Genomic DNA, 21,320 nt, shown 5'->3' on the forward strand with positions numbered 1-21,320 from the left:
AAGGGGAAATGTTTGTCAGAATAATACAAGGTGCCATCCAGCGATTTGAATCAACTATGAAAAAGCACATCAAAAGGTCTAGAAATAATGTAAAAGATGTCTCAGAAATATATTAAAGACATGTATCACATATTTCATAGCTTTTACCATTAATTCAAGACCTAGAGTTGTCCTCAACATACAGCACCTCATGTAGACACCAGAGTGAAATTAATTCTGTCAATGAGATTCCTCCAGGTCGTCCACAGGTAACAGTGAAGAATGACAAACTGGGCACTAAGGTGGGTTTGAAAAGTACATGAGATTGTGTAAAACACACATATGAACCAATTCTCCGTGAATACTGAAAGATGACTGCACAGACTTAACCAAAATGTGCATTATTTTAAGACTCAAATTGCTCCTTCTACAGCTATTAAAAATAACTTCCTTTAAAAATAAACACCTGGTGTGGAGATTTCTTAAAAAACTGGAAATAGAACTGCCATATGACCCAGCAATCCCACTTCTGGGCATACACACTGAGGAAACCAGATCTGAAAGAGACACGTGCACCCCAATGTTCATCGCAGCACTGTTTATAATAGCCAGGACATGGAAGCAACCTAGATGCCCATCAGCAGATGAATGGATAAGGAAGCTGTGGTACATATACACCATGGAATATTACTCAGCCGTTAAAAAGAATTCATTTGAATCAGTCCTAATGAGATGGATGAAACTGGAGCCCCTTATACAGAGTGAAGTAAGCCAGAAAGATAAAGAACATTACAGCATACTAACACATATATATGGAATTTAGAAAGATGGTAACCATAACCCTATATGCAAAACAGAAAAAGAGACACAGAAATACAGAACAGACTTTTGAACTCTGTGGGAGAATGTGAGGGTGGGATATTTCAAAAGAACAGCATGTATACTATCTATGGTGAAACAGATCACCAGCCCAGGTGGGATGCATGAGACAAGTGCTCGGGCCTGGTGCACTGGGAAGACCCAGAGGAATCGGGTGGAGAGGGAGGTGGGAGGGGGGATCGGGATGGGGAATACGTGTAAATCTATGGCTGATTCATATCAATGTATGACAAAACCCACTGAAATGCTGTGAAGTAATTAGCCTCCAACTAATAAAAAAAAAAAAAAAAAAGATAATAAAAAAAAAACTGAAAAAAAAAATAAACACCTGTTTATTTTACAATAACACCTGTTACCTGTCTTTTTTACAATCTAACTGTTCTTAATATATTCACTAAGATTTTTCAAAACGTAAGTAACAGCAATTATGTGCTTTTTAATAGGGAATTAAGATCATTGTGACAAGGTCTCTAAAAAAGAAGACAATTCACATTTCTAATTTTTCTTTTAAATACCTCTTTTCAACAACAGGCAAACTCTCCTTGGATCTTTAAGTCCCCATAAAGATAAGTGTTATCTAATTCCTCACCTGTGATAGGTATGAAAAAGCTGTTTATTTAGGACCAAACTGGAGATTATTTATGGGGAGCCATGAAGTAAATGAGCCAGGACAACGTGGGTTTGTGCATGCTAAGTCACTTCAGTCATGTCCAACTCTGTGCAACCATTTGGACTGTAGCCCATAAGGCTCCTCTGCCTACGGAATCCTCCAGGCAAGATACTGGAGTGGGTTTTCAGGTCCTCCTCCAGGGGATCCTCCTGGCCCAGGGATCAAACCCAGGTCTCCCTTGTTTGCAGGCAGGTTCTTTACCACCTGTGCCACCAAGGAAGCCCCACATTTATCAGAGGAAGCCTCCCAGCTGATATCCAGATGACGACCCTGTCTTATTCTAATACCCACAGAAGAGGAGGAAGCAGAAGGGGAGGAGTAGAAGAATAGGAAAGGCTACATCCATCTACTGTGGTCTCCAAACTCATCTCAGAGGGTACCTAGGCAGAATCTTCATGAAAAGAAAGGCAAATGTGGCCAAATATTTAAAATCCTGGTGGAATATATGACTATATTTAAAGAGGAAAATAATAGCCCAGGAAAATTTTCTGAAAAAAAAAAAAAATTTGTAAAATGATTTTTCATATAAGCCACTTAGATAAAAGAGAAAATCCTTTAATTTCTGATAAAAGCTACAGATAAAAGTAAAAACAATTAAAATGAAGGGATTCTATAGGTGCAAGTGAAATTTAAAATAATGTAAAATGACTGCTCCCACCGTCATCAAGACTTAGACAAAACCTACATGTCTATATGATATTTTAGTCTAAGTGTTAATATAGCATTAGTCACTATACATCTATAAAATACTTACATGAGAAATATCCATATTTTGCATTGCATTAGCATCTTCCAACGGAGAAGGCAATGACACCCCACTCCAGTACTCTTGCCTGGAAAATCCCATGGATGGAGGAGCCTGGTAGGCTGCAGTCCATGGGGTCACTAAGAGGCGGGCACAACTGAGCAACTTTGCTTTCACTTTTCACTTTCATGCATTGGATAAGGAAATGGCAACCCACTCCAGTGTTCTTGCCTTGAGAATCCCAAGGACAGAGAGGCCTAATGGGCTGCCGTCTATGGGGTCGCACAGAGTGGGACACGACTGAAGCGACTTAGCAGCAGCAGCAGCAGCATCTTCCAAAAACTGAATCTGACTCTTGAGAGAATATATTTAACAAACAGATTTGTCTCTATATGTTTCATTATATAGGTCCTGCTGATTTTGTAGAGTTAGTGCTGTTTCCCAAAGTATGTTAACTTAATTTTCATGATGCTGATTATGTGCAGAATCTGGCCTAACATAAATACTGAGTTCCACAGTGAATAAGACTGGTTTTCTCTAATAAAATTTTTAAAATTGTGCTGAACAACATCACAACTTGAGACAAATGGAGCTATTTCAACAGAACTATCATACTTTAAAAGCAGATGTCCAGTGCCATACCTAAAACACAAAAGGGCAAAAACCATTTGATTTTGCAAATATCTAAGATTTCTAGTAGTTTCACTTGCAGATACTGTCTTTATATCCACTACATCAAGAATAGTATAAGGAACTATTTGACCCTTGCATCTTATGTGCAGCATACATTTTGCAGAATCAAGGGATGTGTCCACTAGTTATGTGCATGTGTGCATGCTAAGTCGCTTCAATCATGTCCAACTATTTGCGACCCTATGGACTATAGCCCACCAGGCTCCTCGATCCATGGGATTATCCAGACAAGAATGCTGGAGTGAGTTGCCATGCCTTCCTCCAGGGGAGATTTTCCCTACCCAGGGATTGAATCCATGTCTCTTATGTCTCCTGCACTGGCAGGAGAAAGAAAGGGTTCTTTACCACTAGTGTCACTTCGGAAGTCCATCCACTGGCTATACAACATGTCAGTTAAGTTCAACATTCATGAAAGAGTGAATCCAAGACCAATACCCAAATACACATTTCAGTACACTAAGGAACTGCCTGAAAGAGTGACTGGCAGATAAAGGAAAATAGCATGTACATCATGAATATTCATTAACTAGTCCCTAAATTAAATTGACAGTACAAGCTATATTAACAAAAGCCTATAGTTTCTTTTCATCTTGCAAAGTTTATTCCAGCTTAGAATGCTACATAGCAATTTTTATAATGGTTATGAGAAAAGGTTGTTTTAAAAATTACCCCTTGGCCAGGAAGAGAAACATACGAAGTATTTAGGACGTTGATCAGGGAGGTGATGGTCCAACCTGTATATTCAAGTTATCCTACCCTGAACTCCTGGTCAAAGCTTGTGATTTGCACAATTTGCTGAACTGAGCACTAGAAACAAGAGATTTCTTGGGGGGAAAAAATTACAGTACGGCAATGAAGGGAAATTTTCTGGTTTTGAATACTTTAGGCTATAGAGGAAGGGAAGTCAGGCAGGTCCACTCTGGCAGCATCACGTGTCAGACCTACACATTTGAGTAGCTGCCTGCATGTGCAAATACATGAGATAATTGTTGCCTTTCCTAATTACCTTGACATGAATCACCACAGTAAGGGAATATTTTTAGAATCCATAGAAGTCCCATTTAAAAAATAAGTAATCTGTGTCCACTTTTTAAATATTAAAATTTCTATTTGAAATCAAGTACCTTTAATATCAGCAGCATTATTATTATTGAACTATGGTGTCAGAGTGATTTCACAGTAAACAGATCTCTATTTAAATAACAAAATATTTACTGGTAGTAGAAAGTTGTTTCAGGGTTTACTATCATAATTAACTTACTTATTTTTGTTTTGTTTAAGAATCAACTCTGTAACTCTGTACAAAAGCTACCCTCAAAGTTACTAATTGTGAACAAAGTCGAAGATAAATCATTCAAACATATTCAGAGACACTGACAACCAAACAGTCCCTTCTTCGAGGCCATATTGTATTAGAAAGAGCTGGCTGCTAGAAGGCCTAGGAGAACTTCATCCTGAATTTCAAAAGAAACAAAACATTCACAGAGCAAAGGACTGGCAGCAATTCTTGTAATTAACATGCTTAGTCGCTTCAGTTGCGTCTAACTGTGCGACCTATAGCCATATGGACTGCAGCCCGCCAGGCTCCTCTGTCCATGGGATTCTCCAGGCAGGAATACTGGAGTGGGTTGCCAGGCCCTCCCTTCAGGGGATCTTCCTGAGCCACGGATCGAACCCAGTTTTCCTGCATTGTAGGCAGATTCTTTACCACTGAGCCACCAGGGAAGCCCCAAATCTTTATGCTGCTGCTGCTAAGTCACTTCAGTCGTGTCCGACTCTGTGTGACCCCACAAACAGCAGCCCACGGGCTCCCCCATCCCTGGGATTCTCCAGGCAAGAACACTGGAGTGGGCTGCCATTTCCTTATGCTACCGCTCTTCAAAGAACTATGGAAACACAAAGAAAAGATCCCGGTGCGGGTAAGAAAATTAGGCAGGGGTAAGAAAGGATTCGAAGATCCTTCACCTATACTGAGTCAGTAAAAGAATAAAGCAATCAGGACCTGAGCACTTTCATTATAAATTCTTCAGAAAAGTAAGTTAGTTTGCCAAAGTAAATCCTGGAGTTGCCCTAGGTTTATTTAGCTACCTGAAGATACAGTCATAAAGACATTCTCAAATGATGATGAACACTTTCACTGTTTCCACTTAATGAAGCAAAATAAGATGTCAAACTGAAGCAAAGAAGGAATGGCCTACATTTTAAAAACTGAGAGAAGACAAACACTTGTTAACAAGGATACCCAGGTAATGGGAAGGAGTCCCTCAGAGCCTCCCACTTGGCTTATGCAGATGGGCTTCCACTGTAACAGGTAAGCCTCCAAAGGCTCCTGTGATGACCAGCCAAGGAGGCCCCCTTCCAACGGGGAAAGCCGATGAGCACAGGCTAGACCAATTTGCAATCATGAAGAAACATTTTAACAAATTAGCCCATGTTCTTAATAACTACATGAAAGCAACTTTATTAAATTATGTTCTATATTACTTTGGTCTCACAGAAGCCCTGCGAGGTTTGAGTTCTTAAAGTATTCCTATGTCAGCCCACTTCAGTATCCTTGCCTGGGAAATCCCACGGACAGAGGGAACCTGGCAGGTTACAGTCCACAGAGTCGCAAAAGAGTCAGACACGACTTAGCAAATAAACAACAACGATTTTACTGACAAGAAAAGGAGGCAAACAGAAGTTAAAAGCATGAAGCTACTTAACAATAAAAGAATCGGAATGCATTTGTCATTTTAATCTTTCCAATCAAAAGTATCTGTCCTCAAAATCACATTCTTAATTCAATAAGCATATCTTAAGAGATTATACAAGTCATTAAATTAGCTATTTATGGGCAAAAAAAAAAAAATGGAAAACATATGCTCCACATCCTTGAGGAATTCCTTATTTGAGTGTCTCTGCTAAAGAATTACCAAATAAATCCCTCAAAATATGAAAATGAATAATAATAAGGACTGCAAGGAGATCCAACCAGTCCATCCTAAAGGAAATGAGTCCTGGGTGTTCATTGGAAGGACTGATGTTGAAGCTGAAACTCCAATACTTTGGCCACCTGATGCGAAGAGCTGACTCAACTGAAAAGACCCTGATGCTGGGAAAGATTGAAGATGGGAGGAGAAGGGAACGACAGAGGATGAGATGGTTGGATGGCATCACCAACTCAATAGACATGAGTTTGGGTGAACTCCGGGAGTTGGTGATGGACAGGGAGGCCTGGCGTGCTGCGGTTCATGGGGTGGCAAAGAGTCGGACACAACTGAGCAACTGAACTGCCTGACTGATTGAGTCCTATGCTTTTCAAACTAGTGTAATACCAGGTACAAGATAAGTTCCTTGGGGACAAAAAGAAGTTCCACGGTGAAAATACTGTAGGATATACAGTTGGAGGTTTGAAACACACATTATCATATTTCAAGTCTTGCCACACCCAAACCTTTTTATCTTTTGTTTACCTAATCCTTTTCAAACCAAGCTTAACTAATATTCCATAGAATACACTTTGGGAAAAGCCGGTCATGTGTCACTTTTGGAGCTGTTTTTGTATTTGTCAAAAATAGCTTTCCCAAAGAACTATAAAGGTGAGTATTGGAATATCCTCTGTGCTACACAATGAGGCAGATGCTGGAAGAGGATTCCTTTGCTGCCTCTCAAATCAGTTTTCACAGAAACACACTTACTTTATCTAAGCACAGGATACAAGGTTAGGGGCGAGCTCAATTTCCTCTCTTCCTTTAGCCAATCACAAGTCAATCAAATACATTATTTCTGGCAAGAGCTACACTGACTCACTTGGGTCTAAAAATAACTCTTGACCACATGTAGTACATCTAGATCCTTCTCCAGAATCTAACATCAATATTCACCAGTTGTAAGGTGTTACTCAACTGTAAGCATTTCCCACTAAATCACACTAATCTAGTAATAAAAGAGGCCATACAAAATAACCAAAATCCCCACTTCTTTTTTCTTTTTTGAGTTGTACAGAAATTTTGCCAGCATTTAATGTTCCATCACAATATTTGGCAAATGCACACTGGCATCCATACACTTTAAATCTGAACAGATTTGGGGAGGAACAAGTCCAAAATAATCATTCCAGACTTTGAGAGAGGAAAGTCTATGCCCTAAAGAACATTTCTAAGATAACATTTTAGCTATAAATCAGATTTACTCCCCAAAAGCAATTTTAAACTGCATGTAAAAGAATTAAGAGCTTTAAACAAACTAATCTTAACTCATGTTTAGCCCTGAGAGGAGTAGTCTGGGAAAACAGATTCCATTGCTTAGACATAAATTGATAACGGTTTCTTTTATGAGTATTGCAATGATAAATATGTATGCCTAGGAAAGCATATGTTTGGGTTCAAGCAGATGAGTCCCTATGTGTAGAAATATTTTAAATGTATAAAATATAAGCAAAGAGAAAGAAAACTGGGAAATAAGAACAGGCTCGGCAGGTATGTCTCATGGGAACACATATGAGTGCAGAGCCTAAATCTTAGCTGCGCCTCTATCCCAGCCCCAGGTCTGGAGTCCAGATTCACGACGTGTGCGGAGATGAGACTGGGGCCAAGACCACGCACAGGTCTTCTGAGAATGGTTAGACCCGTCACCCCCGTCCAGCAGATTTGTCCGGTCCTCCAAAGTAACGAAAACAATAACTGAGATCCAACTGGTCAGAATATTCCTCCCTCACCAATTCCAAAGAGAATTTTCTTTCTCTTTTGATGAATTCAAATGCAGAATACCTGAGAGAATAAATCATTTTCAGGAGATGAGTTCAGATTCAGCCCATGGTCTGGTGCTAAACAAGTCTGATGATCATTTTTTTTTTTTTTTCACTTAGGCAGGGAGTTGGTGGGATCAAGGAACACCCTCTGTCCATAACTACAAATCTAACCATGTCAACTTCTACCACAGAGAAAGCCTTGATATTGTCTTGTTTTGGGGAGAGTTTTTCTATGATGATACTAAATATTTGGGCATGATCTACAATTTTTTAAAGTTCAGAAAAACAATTTAGATGAAGACATGTGACACCTCACTCATGTTGGAAGATAAAATGAATATGGGCAACTTCATCAATGTTTAAGTCAAGTAAACAAATTTGTTAAGCTAAACATTATTTCTGAGTAACTTCATCAGAAACATTATTTCAACCCTCCCCAAAACACTTATAATATGAAAACAGTTGAGGTACATTGGAATTGGTAAATTTCAGTAATCAGTATATCCCTGCCTTCTCATCATCCATTCTTCAATAACCAAATGCCCCTGACCTAATGTCCATAGTCTCCTTTCTCTGGGCCTCCCACTCCCTTCGTGCAGCCCTGACGACCTTTAAACTGTCCTCTAAGCTCCCAACTCTCAATCTCCCACAGGGCGAGAACCATCCTGTGTATCACTATACAACCTACGTAAGTTTGCTCACCTAGTGTGTGGGCGTTCAAAACACACTGAATTAATCCATTTCTATCTCAAAATAAGTATGAAAATTCCTTTTCATTCCTTAAAATATTTTAATCTAAAAAGGAATATGAAGGCCATTTAAGAATGGTGACTACATCCCTTCATTCAAAACTTCCTAAAAGTTAATTCCCACAAGCGCTATTAAGTTCATATACTGATCAGATCTCTGCAACCAAAGCCAGTGCTCTCGGACAACCCAGAGTGGTAGAGGGGAGGGTGGGGAGGGAAATGAGTGGGGGATTCAGGATGGGGGGACACATGTATACCTGTGGCCAATTCATCACAATATTGTAAAGTAATTATCCTCCAGTTAAATAATTGAAAACTAACAAAGACAGGGGCTTTCCTGGTGGCCCAGTGGTTAAGAATTTGCCTTTCTATGCAGGGGACTGGGTGAAACCCTTGTTGGGAAACTAAAATCCCCCATGCCATGGGGCAACTGAGCTCACTGCCTTAACTAAAGGACTTGCATGCTGCAACTCCCGGAGCCCACACACGACAACTGGGGAGTCCATGCGCCAAAGCAAAAACTCACACCTGACCGACTAAGACCACATGCAGCCAAATATATAAATAATTTTTTAAGAAAAGACAATAGGCGCCACATGGAGTTGCTCATGCTAAAGCCTCACAAGACCAAACCAAGACTAAATTACAGTTTTGGCTCTTTCAGAAATGAAATCTTAACCCAATCAATTAGGAATCCTCTGGTCAGTACAACATCCTGTAAAAGGGAGTAACTTTGTAATAAGCAACCCATTTTTTTGCCTAGTGTAACTTCCTTGTTCCAGCTCCCATCTACCTATAAGTCTTTCATTTTGTACACATCTTAGGAACATCTTTCTATCTGCTAGATTGAATGATGTTCAACTCATGAATCACCAAATAGTCAATAAGATTTTTAAAATTTACTCAGTTGATTTTTTTTTTTTAATTAGTTCCCTGAAGATTTCCAACCTATTCATCTCTTCTTAAAAGATGGTGGAGGGGGAAATCACCCTGTGTTTCTCATGCTGGCTCATAACAGTTTATTGCAACCTTTAAAAATACAATTGGTAGTCATTTTGTATTCTATTCATTAAGTAATACCATCAACTTAGTTTCCTTCATTTAACAAGCATTAAAGCCAGTAATGTAAATATTTCTTTCTTCACCTTCTTAAAATGAGTTAAGTTGCTGTATTTTGTGTTTAAAAGGAACAAAACATGGAAGGCATTGTGTTATTCAGCAAATGACTGACTCATCCTTTTCCCTAATGTGACCTGAGTGCCTGCTGTGTGCCAGACCTGGCCTGGGTGCTGGAGACACAGCTCTACCCCAAGGAGCCTAGAGCTGGAGAAAGGGACCTGCAGATCTTGACAGACTATACATGTCAGATATTTAAGCAAAAGAATTATGGTTTTCATTTTCAAAAGCATATCACATTTTAACAGTAATATCACTTTACAATTTTGTTTCTAAACTTGAAGACAACAAAACGTTAACATTTGCTTTCATATGATCTCTTGGAAGAAACAACAAAATCTGAGGAGCAATCTATGATAAAATAACCAAAGGTTCCAATTAAGTAGGCAGGAGAATCACAAATATTTAGATTCTCTTTATCTTTAGATGTCTTTAGATTCTCTTTAGATCTCTTTAGATTCTCTTTTTATCTAAGATGTCTTGACTTCACTTATCTAAAATAACTGAAAATGAGTTTTCACATATAAAATTTTTCTTTATCTTCAGATACAAATATGAAACTAACTTTCCAAATTTCCGATTCTACATGCTGAATCCTACCAGAGAGCATTCAGTTCAGTTCAGTTGCTCAGTCCTGTACGACTCTTTGCGACCCCATGGACGCCAGGGGGTCCAGCACGCCAGGCTTCCCTGTCCGTCACCAACTCCTGAAACCTACTCAAACTCATGTCCATCACATCTGTGATGTCATCCAACCATCTCATCCTCTGTCCTCCCCTTCTTCTCCTGCCTTCAAACTTTCCCAGCATCAGACAGCATTACTGAAAATGTTTTCCAGGATCTAGTTTTAGGGTTTTGATAGCAAAATTATGCAAACCTTTCCATTTACATTATTTGAAGATAAGAAATGTTTCCCATTTTACTAAAAATTTACTATTGATCAGACCATACTCCTTTCATTTGAAGATCAAAGTGTCTCCATGGATCACATATTTTAATCTCATCTCAGTTTGGTTCTTAAATATCATTATAAAACTATTCTGGCCCTACATTTGAGAGTTTTTACCTGTTTTCTTGCTTTGTCATTAAAAAAGAAAAAAAAAAGCATACCATGCTGATGTAATTAGCCCAGATTACTTCAACCTTTATGGTCATAAGACCAGGTCTTAAAAGTTATATTATTTTCAAAGAGCAAAGAAAAAGAAGGACCAAGAACATTTTTCAAAATATTTCTTTATTAATATCAGATGCGTAACATTTAACATAAATTAAAACGTGCCCTAACACACTCAAGAGGATGATGAATAAGATGGTCATATGAAAACATCCGTTGTAATAAAATCCTGATCGCAAACTACTCATCTCCAAGGGCTAGAATAGGGGAAAAAAGGGAATATTCCTTTTTCCTTAGTAAGACTGTGTGCAGTTTTGAGATCGAAATGCCTGCCAGAGGCGGCTTTATCACCCTCTACCCACCAGTGTTACCAAGATCCTTAACATCCCAGCAGTGTGTGTTACCTAATACGCACATACAGGTAGAGATGGGTACCTAGAGCCTCCAAGGCCAATAAACTGGTCCTCTGGTAATTAGGAAACAAATGATAAATGACTTTTCCTCATCTCCTCAATCCCTGCCTTCTGCACCTTACCGTTCTACTCCAGCTTGCAAGGAAGGACGACCTCCTTCCTGAGGCCTCACAGTTATTCCCTACGGTTTTAGGCACAGCGAAGTGGGGGGAGGGGTGGGGGCGGTGACAGCGGGTTTGCGGGGGCGCAGATTTGCTTGCTGCGCTCCTACCTGCATTAGGGGCAGCCCCTCCGGCCTGGGCTTACCCAGGGGGAGTGGTGTGCAAGGCTGGGGAGGACAGCCAGCCGACAGGGCTTGGCAAGCCCCAGCCCCAGCCCTCCCCACGCGTCCACTTTCCACCCCGGGTGCCTCGCGCCCTCCTCTCCCACCGCCCGGCCACCCCGCGCGGCTCCCTTACCCGGCTCGTGGACGCCGGGGCTGTCGGACAGCTCGAGAACCAGCAGCTCGCGGCCCTCGAAGCTGCGCCCCACCGTGTAGATCCTGCTGACCGCGGCGCACTGCAGCCACACGGACACGAGCGCCTCACGAAGCTCTGGGTAGCGGTGGTACTCAAAGGAGATGCCGTCCTCCTGCGGCCGCCGGCGCCGCCTCGAGCCCGCGGCAGGGCCCGCAGCCCCCCGGGCCTCGGCGCCCAGCAGCCAGGCACAGGCGGCCAGTGAGCCGCACAGCGCCAGCAGCGCGCAGCCCCCTCGCCGGACCATCCCGCCCCGCGTCTCCTGTGCGGCCTCCTCTGGGCCCGGAACCTCGGGGCGCACGGCGGCCTGGAGCGGGGAGGGCAGCGAAGACCTGAGCAGGGACCGCGAAGCAGGAGAGGAGCGCAAGACGCACCGCCGCCGAGTGCGGGACGCAAGGGAGGCGGCGCGGAGCCCGGCGAGGCGCACGGGCGGGGCGGGGCGGGGAGGGCGGCGCCGCCGGCCGGATTCGCGGCTAACCGGGGGCCGCTATGCGATTTGCGGGTTTGGAGCCACGTCAGAGTCAAATGGCGCCGCTAGGACCCAGGTGAGATGACAGCTAAGGTCGGAGGTGGGCACGTTGCTGTCAGCATTGAGAGACTGTGACAGTGCCTGTGGGCGGTGTGTGGGGGGAGCCACTCTGAGATTGTTAGTGAGTCTTTTAACGTGTCATCAATTCCAAGCCGACCAGGTTTCCATTTTGATGCTCCCAAGACTAGAGAATATTCCAGAAAAAAAGAAAGAAAGAAACAAACACAAAGGCAGCCACTTGCCTTCTGCCCGTGATGTGTCTTTAATAATTGTACTGATAGTTCAACCACAAACCCACTGGTTGGATGTTCATTGATTGCACTGTCTGTCTGAAAAACAGAACACTGGGCACTTGGATTTAGAGGTTTAAGAAACCGAAAATGCGTTTTATCGATTTGCAGATAGTGTCTTTAATTGTATTTATGCACATACCTGGGTGGTAACAGCGGCGAAGGAGAAGAGTAAGACAATGTCATCTTCCAGTGCCTGTGCCAGCCCCCTTCTGCAGTTCCTGTGGGGAAAGCAGAGTACAGCCCGAGCGCTGGTCAAGGGATTTAGTTGGGTATTAAGGTTAAATCTTTCCAAAACAGCTTTTCCGGGTGGCTCAGGCTCAGAGTGTCTTACCTGGTTGTAACTAAGATGATGCCGGGACTGCAGTCATCTGAAGGCTTGACTGGGGCTAAAGAATCTTCCTCCAAGAAAAAAAGTTAAAGATCAAAACTATTACAGAAAGAAAACTCTGATCATGAAAGATAATCTCTCCATTCCCCTCCCATAATTATTGCAAAAATATAAAATCATTTATAGCTTTAGATACCCAGCCTTTACACAGAATTTGTAGTGGAACAAATGTTATTCTGAAGAGGTTGCCTTTTGGATTCAATAATAGCACAAATCTAAGTAAATAATCCATTGGGTATTTCAACCGAGCAGGAAAAATAGACATCATGTGAGTAATTTTTTATGTTAAACATTTTGTTTTTGTCTTAACTCATTCTTTTCCCCCTGAACAGTGCAGTGCACTGAATAAAAACTCTCTCTTGGGAATGGATTCATTTAAAAAAAAAAAAAAAAAAATGGTGCTGTTTCAAAACTTTCTGACAGCAGCATGGATCTTTTTTGAAATTTTTGGGGATGAACTGCCACTGTAAAGACATGCCACTCAGTTGAATTTGGACTTGGCCATGTTCCTTGTCAATTTAGGCAGAGGTAAGAACCCTATATTTTTCTCAGTGACCAATCTCAGTTTGATTACATGGTTCAAAAGTTTGAAACCAGAGTTATAATTAGATTTCTAAAAACATGCCCCAAAGAACAACCTAGAAAAAGAAAACAGTGTAGCTAAAACCAATAACTTCAACAGTGGAAAGTTAAGATTTTCAGGTTAGCAATTTAAGGTAACCACACTAATTTGTGGCAAGATGGGTCATATACTAGTGACAACACATGTAAACAGCATATGGTTTGGTGAAGTCCTGTGTTACCCTTAAGTTTATCTTAAAACAAAGGGTGTGTTTTCTATTTTCTCCCAAATCTCAGTTTTATGGATTTTTTTTTTTTTTTTTTTTGCTTTTTTGTAAACAGGTAAGATTCTGCCAGCGCTGTGGTCTCACTTGAAAGGGATCTTTTGGAAGAACCTTAGAAGTCTGTTTTCTTTATCTATTAAAGTGAAATATTTGGATTCATTCAAGTGCAGCAGGGTCATCTAGAGAATTTGTAAAATGTGCAGATTTCTAAACACCCACCAATGCAGAAGGTCTGAGATGGGTTTCAGGTATTAACAAGGTTCCAGGTTTTAATAAGAATCCACATATTTTTTATTTTGATGTTTGATTGATGAACATGCTTCAAACATCTCAAATACTCTGGAAGTTTTCTTTTTGAGAAAAGTTCCTGTTCACCAAAACTCTGGTGAACATAAACCAAGAAATCAATTCACAAGAATTAAAACTTTGTTTTTTAATTTCTGGGCAATTTTAGGTGTAAGTCAGCTTCACTGGAGTGTAATTATTTTTTGTAGTTTCATAGGCAATTGTGTAAAAGGTTATATACCAATCCTGATTGCTAGATAGAAAATCTTGCATGCTAAGCATTTAATATGTTTGACCCTGTGCATTCATGGGTAAATCTAGTGTGCAGGCACATTTTAAATTATTCATATATATGCACACACACACAAGGAAGAAAGAGATCTGTTTTTTTGTGTCACTTCTGAACATCTATATAAGCATATTTAAGCCCCCTGAAGCTTCACTTCCTGCATCACTTCTATTATTTTCAAATCCAGAAACTGTCTCTTCCTATATCCCAAACCTTGTATTCAGTTCAGTTCAGTCAGTTCAGTTCAGTTCAGTTCAGTTCAGTTCAGTTCAGTCATGTTCAACTCTTTGCAACCCCATGAACTGCAGCACGCCAGGCCTCCCTGTCCATCACCAGCTCCCGGAGTTTACTCAAACTCATGTTCATTGAGTTGGTGATGCCATCCAACCATGCCATCCTCCGTTGTCCCCTTCTCCTCGTGCCTTCAATCTTTCTCAACATCAGGGTCTTTTTAAATGAGTCAGTTCTTTGCATGAGGTGGCCAAAGTATTGGAGTTTCAGCTTTAACATCAGTCCTACCAATGAACACCCAGGACTGATTTCCTTTAGGATGGACTGGTTGGATCTCCTTGCAGTCCAAGGGACTCTCAAGAGTCTTCTCCAACACCACACTTCAAAAGCATCAATTCTTCTGCACTCAGTTTTCTTTATAGTTCAACTCTCAGATCCATACATGACTACTGGAAAAACCATAGCCTTGACTAGATGGACCTTTGTGGACAAAGTAATGTCTCTGCTTTTTAATATGCTGTCTAGGTTGGTCATAACTTTCCTTCCAAGGAGTAAGCGTCTTTTAATCTCATGGCTACAATCACCATCTACAGTGATTTTGGAGCCCCCAAAAATAAAGCCAGCCACTGTTTCCACTGTTCCCCATCTATTTGCCATGAAGTGATGGGACCGGCTGCCATGATCTTAGTTTTCTGAATGTTGAGCTTTAAGCCAACTTTTTCACTCTCCTCTTTCACTTTCATCAAGAGGCTGTTTAGTTATTCTTCACTTTCTGCCATAAGGGTGGTGTCATCTGCATATCTGAGGTTATTGCTATTTCTCCCAGCAATCTTGATTCCAGCTTGTGCTTCTTCCAGCTCAGCGTTTCTCATGATGTACTCTGCATATATGTTAAATAAGCAGGGTGACAATATACAGCCTTGACGTACTCTGTTTCCCATTTGGAACCAGTATGTTGTTCCATGTATCACTTCCTTCCAAAGCCCTGTCTAGTCATCTACTCCAGAAAGATTCTGTAAACACATAGCTTTATATCTATCTGGTGGTAAATGTTGACTCTCAACTTTCCTTGGGGTATAAAACCTGATTTAGAGTGTTTGCTGATTTCCATCATGTAAATATTCCCACCATGGCTGATTTCAAATTGCCACTGTGACATGACTGAACGCAGCCTTGAAAAGAGGTATGTAGTACCGTACTTTCAGTCAAATTCTTTATCTCCTCCCTTTCAAGAGGGAGGGCTTAATTCCTTTCTACTTGAGTGTAGGCAGTAGTGACTTGCTTCTAATGAATGCAATATAGCAGAAGTGATAGGATATATCTACAGGTGGTGCTAGTGGTAAAGAACCCTGAATGCAATATAGCAGAAGTGATAGGATATATCTACAGGTGGTGCTAGTGGTAAAGAACCCGCCTGCCCGAGCAGGAGACATAAGAGACAAGGGTTTGATATCCGGATCAGGAAGATCCCATGGAGAGGGGAATGGCAACCCACTCCAGTATTCTTGCCTGGATAATCCCATGGACAGAGGAGCCTGGGGGTTCATGGTCCATAGGGTCAAAAAGATTCAGACACAGCTGAAGTGACTTAGCACACATGAACGCATTAAAATTAGGTTATAATAAGACCCTCTCGCTCCCCCTCCTTCTCATATCACTTGTCCTGGACAAGTTGTCTGCTGTGTTGTAGAGATGCTTACACAGCAAGGACTGCAGGAAGCCTCTGTAGAAGCCTAAGAGAGACCTGAAAGCTCTGCACCCAGCAGCCATGAGTTACTGAGGCCTGCCAGCAGCCATGGGAACAAATCTGTCAGCCCAGGAAAGCCTGGGAGAGCTGCTTGACTGACAGCTGAACTCCAACCTCCTTAGATACCCTGAGCCAGAACCATCCAGTAAGGCAGCAACAGTTTCCCAACCAACAAACTGTTAGAGAATAAATGTGTGTTGTTTCAAGCTGCAGAGATTGAGAATAATTAATACATACAGTTTGCTTCCTAGGTCATGCAGTGTTAAAGAATCTACGTGCCAGTGCAGGAGATGCAGGTTTGATCCCTGGATTGGGAAGATCCCATGGAGAAGGAACTAGCAACCCGCTCCAGTATTCTTGCCTCAAAACTCCCATGGACAGAGGAGCCTCGTGGGCTACAGTCCAGGAGGCTCACAAAGAGTGGGATATGACTGAGTGACTGAGCACACGTGCAACACATAAACAGTATCTCCCATGTAGATACAAGAGACAGAAACAACCTTGATCACACAGAGGGTAATACAATATGGCAGAATATGAAGAAATGATGGGTTTTCATTATTCATTGCCTTTGTTCTTCATTGTTGTTCAATCACTATCATGTCCAACTCTTTGCGACCCCGTGACCTCAGCACACCAGGCTTCCTTGTCCTTCAGTATCTCCTGGAGTTTGCTCAAACTCATGTCCATTGAGTCAGTGATGCCATCCAACCATCTCATCCTCTGTCGTTCCCTTTTCCTCCTGCCTTCAATCTTTCCCAATATCAGGGTCTTTTCCAATGAGTCGGCTCTTCCTATCAGGTGGCCAAAGTATTAGAGCTTCAGCTTCAACATCAGTCCTTCCAATGAATATTCAGGACTGATTTCCTTTAGGATGGACTGATTTGATCTCCTTGCAGTCCAAGGGATTCTCAAGAGTCTTCTCCAACACCACAATTCAAAAGCTTCAGTTCTCCGGTGCTCAGCTTTCTTTATGGTCCAACTCCCACATCCATACATGACTGCTGGAACAACCATAGATTTGACTATAGAGACCTTTGTTGACAAAGTAACATCTCTGCTGTTTAATATGCTGTCTCGATTGGTCATAGCTTTTCTTCCAAGGAGCAAGCATCTTTCACTTTTATGGCTGCAGTCACAATCTGCAGTGATTTTGGAGCCCGAGAAAAGTCTGTCACTGTTTCCTTTGTTTCCCCATCTATTTTCCATGAAGTGATGGAACCGGCTGCCATGATCTAATTTTTTGAATGTTGAGTTTTAAGCCAGCTTTTTCACTGTCATCTTTCACCTTCATCAAGAAGCTTCATATGTGAAATGAATTGCCAGTCCAGGTTCGATGCGTGATACAGGATGCTCACGGCTGGTGCACTGGGATGACCCAGAGGGATGGGATGGGGAGGGAGTAGGGAGGGGGGTTCAGGAGGGGGAACACATGTACACCCATGGTGGATTCAAGTCAATGTATAGCAAAACCAATACAATGTTGTAAAGTAAAATAAATATTTTAAAAAAAGAAGCTCATTAGTTCCTCTTCACTTTCTGCCATAAGGGTGGTATCATCTGCATATCTAAGGTTACTGGTATTTCTCCCAGCAATCTTGATTCCACCTTGTGCTTTATCCAGCCTGGCATTTCACATGATGCACTCTGCATGTAAGTTAAATAAGCAGGGTGACAATATACAGCCTTGAGGTACTCCTTTCCCAATTTGGAACCAGTCTGTTGTTCCATGTCCAGTTCTAACTGTTGCTTCTTGACCTGCATACAGATTTCTCAGGAGGCAGGTGGTCTCATATTCCCATCACTTTAAGAATTTTCCAGTTTATTGTGATCTACATGGTCAAATGCTTTAGCACAGCCAATGAAGTAGAAGTAGATGTTTTTCTGGAATTCCCTTGTTTTTCCTATGATCCCACTGATATTGGCAATTTGATCTCTGGTTCCTCTGCCTTTTCTAAAGCCAGCTGGTACATCTGTAAGTTTTTCATATAATTTATTTAATTGCAAGTTTATATAATTTATATTTTAATAAATAATAACTATTTAACAAGTGATTCATAAGATTCCTTCAGTTTTACCATCGCCTCTTGCAGGTGTCAACCAAGAAACCCAGAAGTTGCAAATAAGAAAAGCGTTATCTGGAGGTCCTAGAAACTGCAGTACTGGAGACACAGATTCAGGCAAAACTGAGAGTTCAAAGGAAGAGAAGGAGTCAGGGGTGTATAAAGGCAAAAGCCACAAGATTGTTAAAGTTTTCTGGCAAAAATCATGATGAACTTTGATGCAAGAAGGAGATATTTTTCCTTAAAGGATAGGATGCCAGAGTTATTTAGGGTAAGGGCCCAATAAGCGTCTTGAGTTTCTGGGACATTGGGCAGATGTTCTGGATGCTCAAGTTAAGAGAGTAAGTGGTCAAAAGGACAGATTCCATCCAGAGTCACTTCCTCGGTGGCCTTGAGGCTTTGTCTCAGAGCTCTCTTAGTAGTGCCTACTGTGCTTGACTTTCCTCCCACACAGGATGGCTCCACTCTTCCCTCCGCAGGCCCCATTCCTCACTCAGCAGGACCCCTTTCAGCCTTGCCCTACTCTGTGGTTCCCCATAGAGGCAAGGTTGCATTGAACTTCAGGGTTCATGAACTTTCCACATCAGAATCACCTGGTGAGCATGGCCACATTCTGGACCAGTTGAATACAGTTTTCTGGGGCTGGGGCTTAGAAGTCTGCATTTAAGCAAGCTCACCCCACCCGTATCCTCTCAGGGGGATTGTGGTGCATAATGGGATTAGAGGAATACTGTCTGGTTAAGGAGACTAGTGTTGAGGTTTGACAGACAGCATTCTAATCCCAGGTCTGTTTATTCCTAGAAGCTACTCCATGACTTCACCCTAAAATAAGAGACACAGCATTCCATGAACTCATAATAATGCAAGCAGAGGGAAGCAGAGTCAAAGAGAGAAGATGCTATGCTACTGGCTTGGAAGATGGAGGAAAAGGCCACCAAACCAAGGAATGCTGGCAGACACTAGAAGATGAAAAAGAAACTAAGCCCTTTTTTCCCCCAGCTTCCGTGCTAAATAAATAAGAATTTATCTCCATGTAAACTCACTTCATTTTCTGTAAACCACACTGTTCTCTTTCTGACATGGGGCGTGTGGATGCCCCATGGGTGGGCATGAATCAGGAGGGCAGCAAGTTTCAGGTCCCTACACTCATACTCATGCGGCTCGAAAGTGCCCAGGCCAGACAGCACCTCAAGGAAGGGCCTCTGGGCCAGCAGAGACTGCAGTGAGCTCAGCTTCTGGTCCACAGAGCTGAGCTCCACCTTTATGGCCATCCTCCCCTGCCTCCCAGCTGGTGGGCACAAGAGGAGTGCTCACTGAAGGAGTCTTCGAGCTCCTTCCCTCCCTGCCAGGACAGTCTCCAGCCATGGTCAGGGGCCAGTCCTCTCACTGGTCTGGCAGCACCACTCAGTCAGCCTGCTTTGGAATCCTTCCTCCTTCCCATGAACTCCCAACACACTGCAGGGCTTTCCTGGTAAGCCCTGGAGAAACTCTGACCAAATTCTGCTTGACTTTCTCTCCATCCACGCCATGAAGCCTGTGTCCCTGACTTGACCAGGGCTGCAGCTGGTCTCAAGGGTCTCCCATTTTTCCCATTTCTCATTTTTTTCATCATTGGGTTGTGTGCAAACGAAGCATCAGGCAGGTGTCCCCAAAATATTCATGGCACTTTTAATTGTCACTGTGTAATTAATAAAACAAAACTGAGTAAACTGATAAATACAAGAGTACAAAAACATTGAATGCCTTGGAAGCACTTGAATTTTAAAAATGGAATTAGATATGAATAAGAAAACAGTGAAGGACTGAGGAAAAGATAAAAAATCTCAAAAGACACTGCTTTTAGATTGACTCTAAAACTGTAATGGTAGAAAACACGTTATGGGGAGAAATTCTCATCCCAACAACCAAACCCAACAGGTGGATAACCAGACACTTACGTTTTAAGTTCAAATAAGTTACTTAAAGTGTGCTTTCTTCTTCTTTTTAAATGACTCTCCTCTTTAACTGATTCTTTCATTAAATACCCACTGCATATTCCAGTTGTATCAGCTTAGTGGGTGGATGTACCATGCAGACAGTTAACAGACACAGCACTCTGAACCCACCACATGAATCAGCAAGATAAAACTCCCATTTACAGCTATCACAGCCTAAAACCTAATAACCAGCTCAAATTAAATATAATCCAAAGGGTTTATCACTGTTATTGTACAGATCTATGTGTGCGTGCTAAGTTGCTTCAGTCCTGTCTGACTCTTGGAGATCTTATGCACTGTAACCTGCCTAGCTCCTCTGTCCATGGGATTCTCCAGGCAAGAATATTGGAGTGGGTTGCCATGCCCTCCTCCAGGGAATCTTCCAGACCAGGGATCAAACTCTTGTCTCTTGCATCTCCTGCTTTGGCAGGCAGCACCTGGGAAGCATTCTACAGCTCTAGGGCTCAGTCGCTTCAGTCATGTCAGATTCTTTACAACCCCATGCACTGTAGCCCGCCAGGCTCCTCTGTCCGTAGGATTCTCCAGGCAAGAAGGCTGGAGTGAGTTGCCATGTCCTTCTCCAGGGGATCTTCCTGACTTGGGGATCGAACCTGCATCTCATGTCTCTTGCATTGGCAGGTGGATTCTTTACAGCTGACCTTCCAGGGAAACCCCTGCTACAGCTCTGTCTATACCACTTTCTCTGTACCCCAACGGCCACCCCAGTATTTTTTATTTCCCAGCAGCACAACTCAACACAAACACAGTATGAGTCATATATGTTATTTTGAACTTGTTAGGAGCCATGTTTCTTAAAAAGGGAAGAGGGAAAATTAATTTTAATAATAATTTTAACCCAATATATTCCAAATACTATCATTTCAACTTGAAAACAGCATAAATTATTAATGAATTTTTTTCATTCTAAGTCTTCGAAATCGCTTGTGTAATCCACATTATAACACATCAGCACAATTCAGATTATCCGTATTTCCTGAGCTCACAGCTC

At 41.9% G+C, this 21,320-nt stretch overlaps 1 protein-coding gene across 1 annotated transcript in view; it reads right to left on the reverse strand.

Annotated features, from left to right (window-relative positions):
* The window catches only part of CPE (carboxypeptidase E), a 153,640-nt gene extending 141,680 nt beyond the window's left edge, over positions 1-11,960 (reverse strand). The window contains exon 1 of the mRNA XM_061140923.1: positions 11,609-11,960. Coding sequence (XP_060996906.1) covers positions 11,609-11,912 — 304 coding nt within the window. The 5' untranslated portion in view covers positions 11,913-11,960. The remainder of the gene's footprint in view (positions 1-11,608) is intronic.
* Between the last annotated feature and the right edge of the window lie 9,360 nt (positions 11,961-21,320).

The sequence above is a fragment of the Dama dama genome, chromosome 5, assembly GCF_033118175.1.
Source record: "Dama dama isolate Ldn47 chromosome 5, ASM3311817v1, whole genome shotgun sequence".
NCBI classification, from domain to species: Eukaryota; Metazoa; Chordata; class Mammalia; order Artiodactyla; family Cervidae; genus Dama; species Dama dama.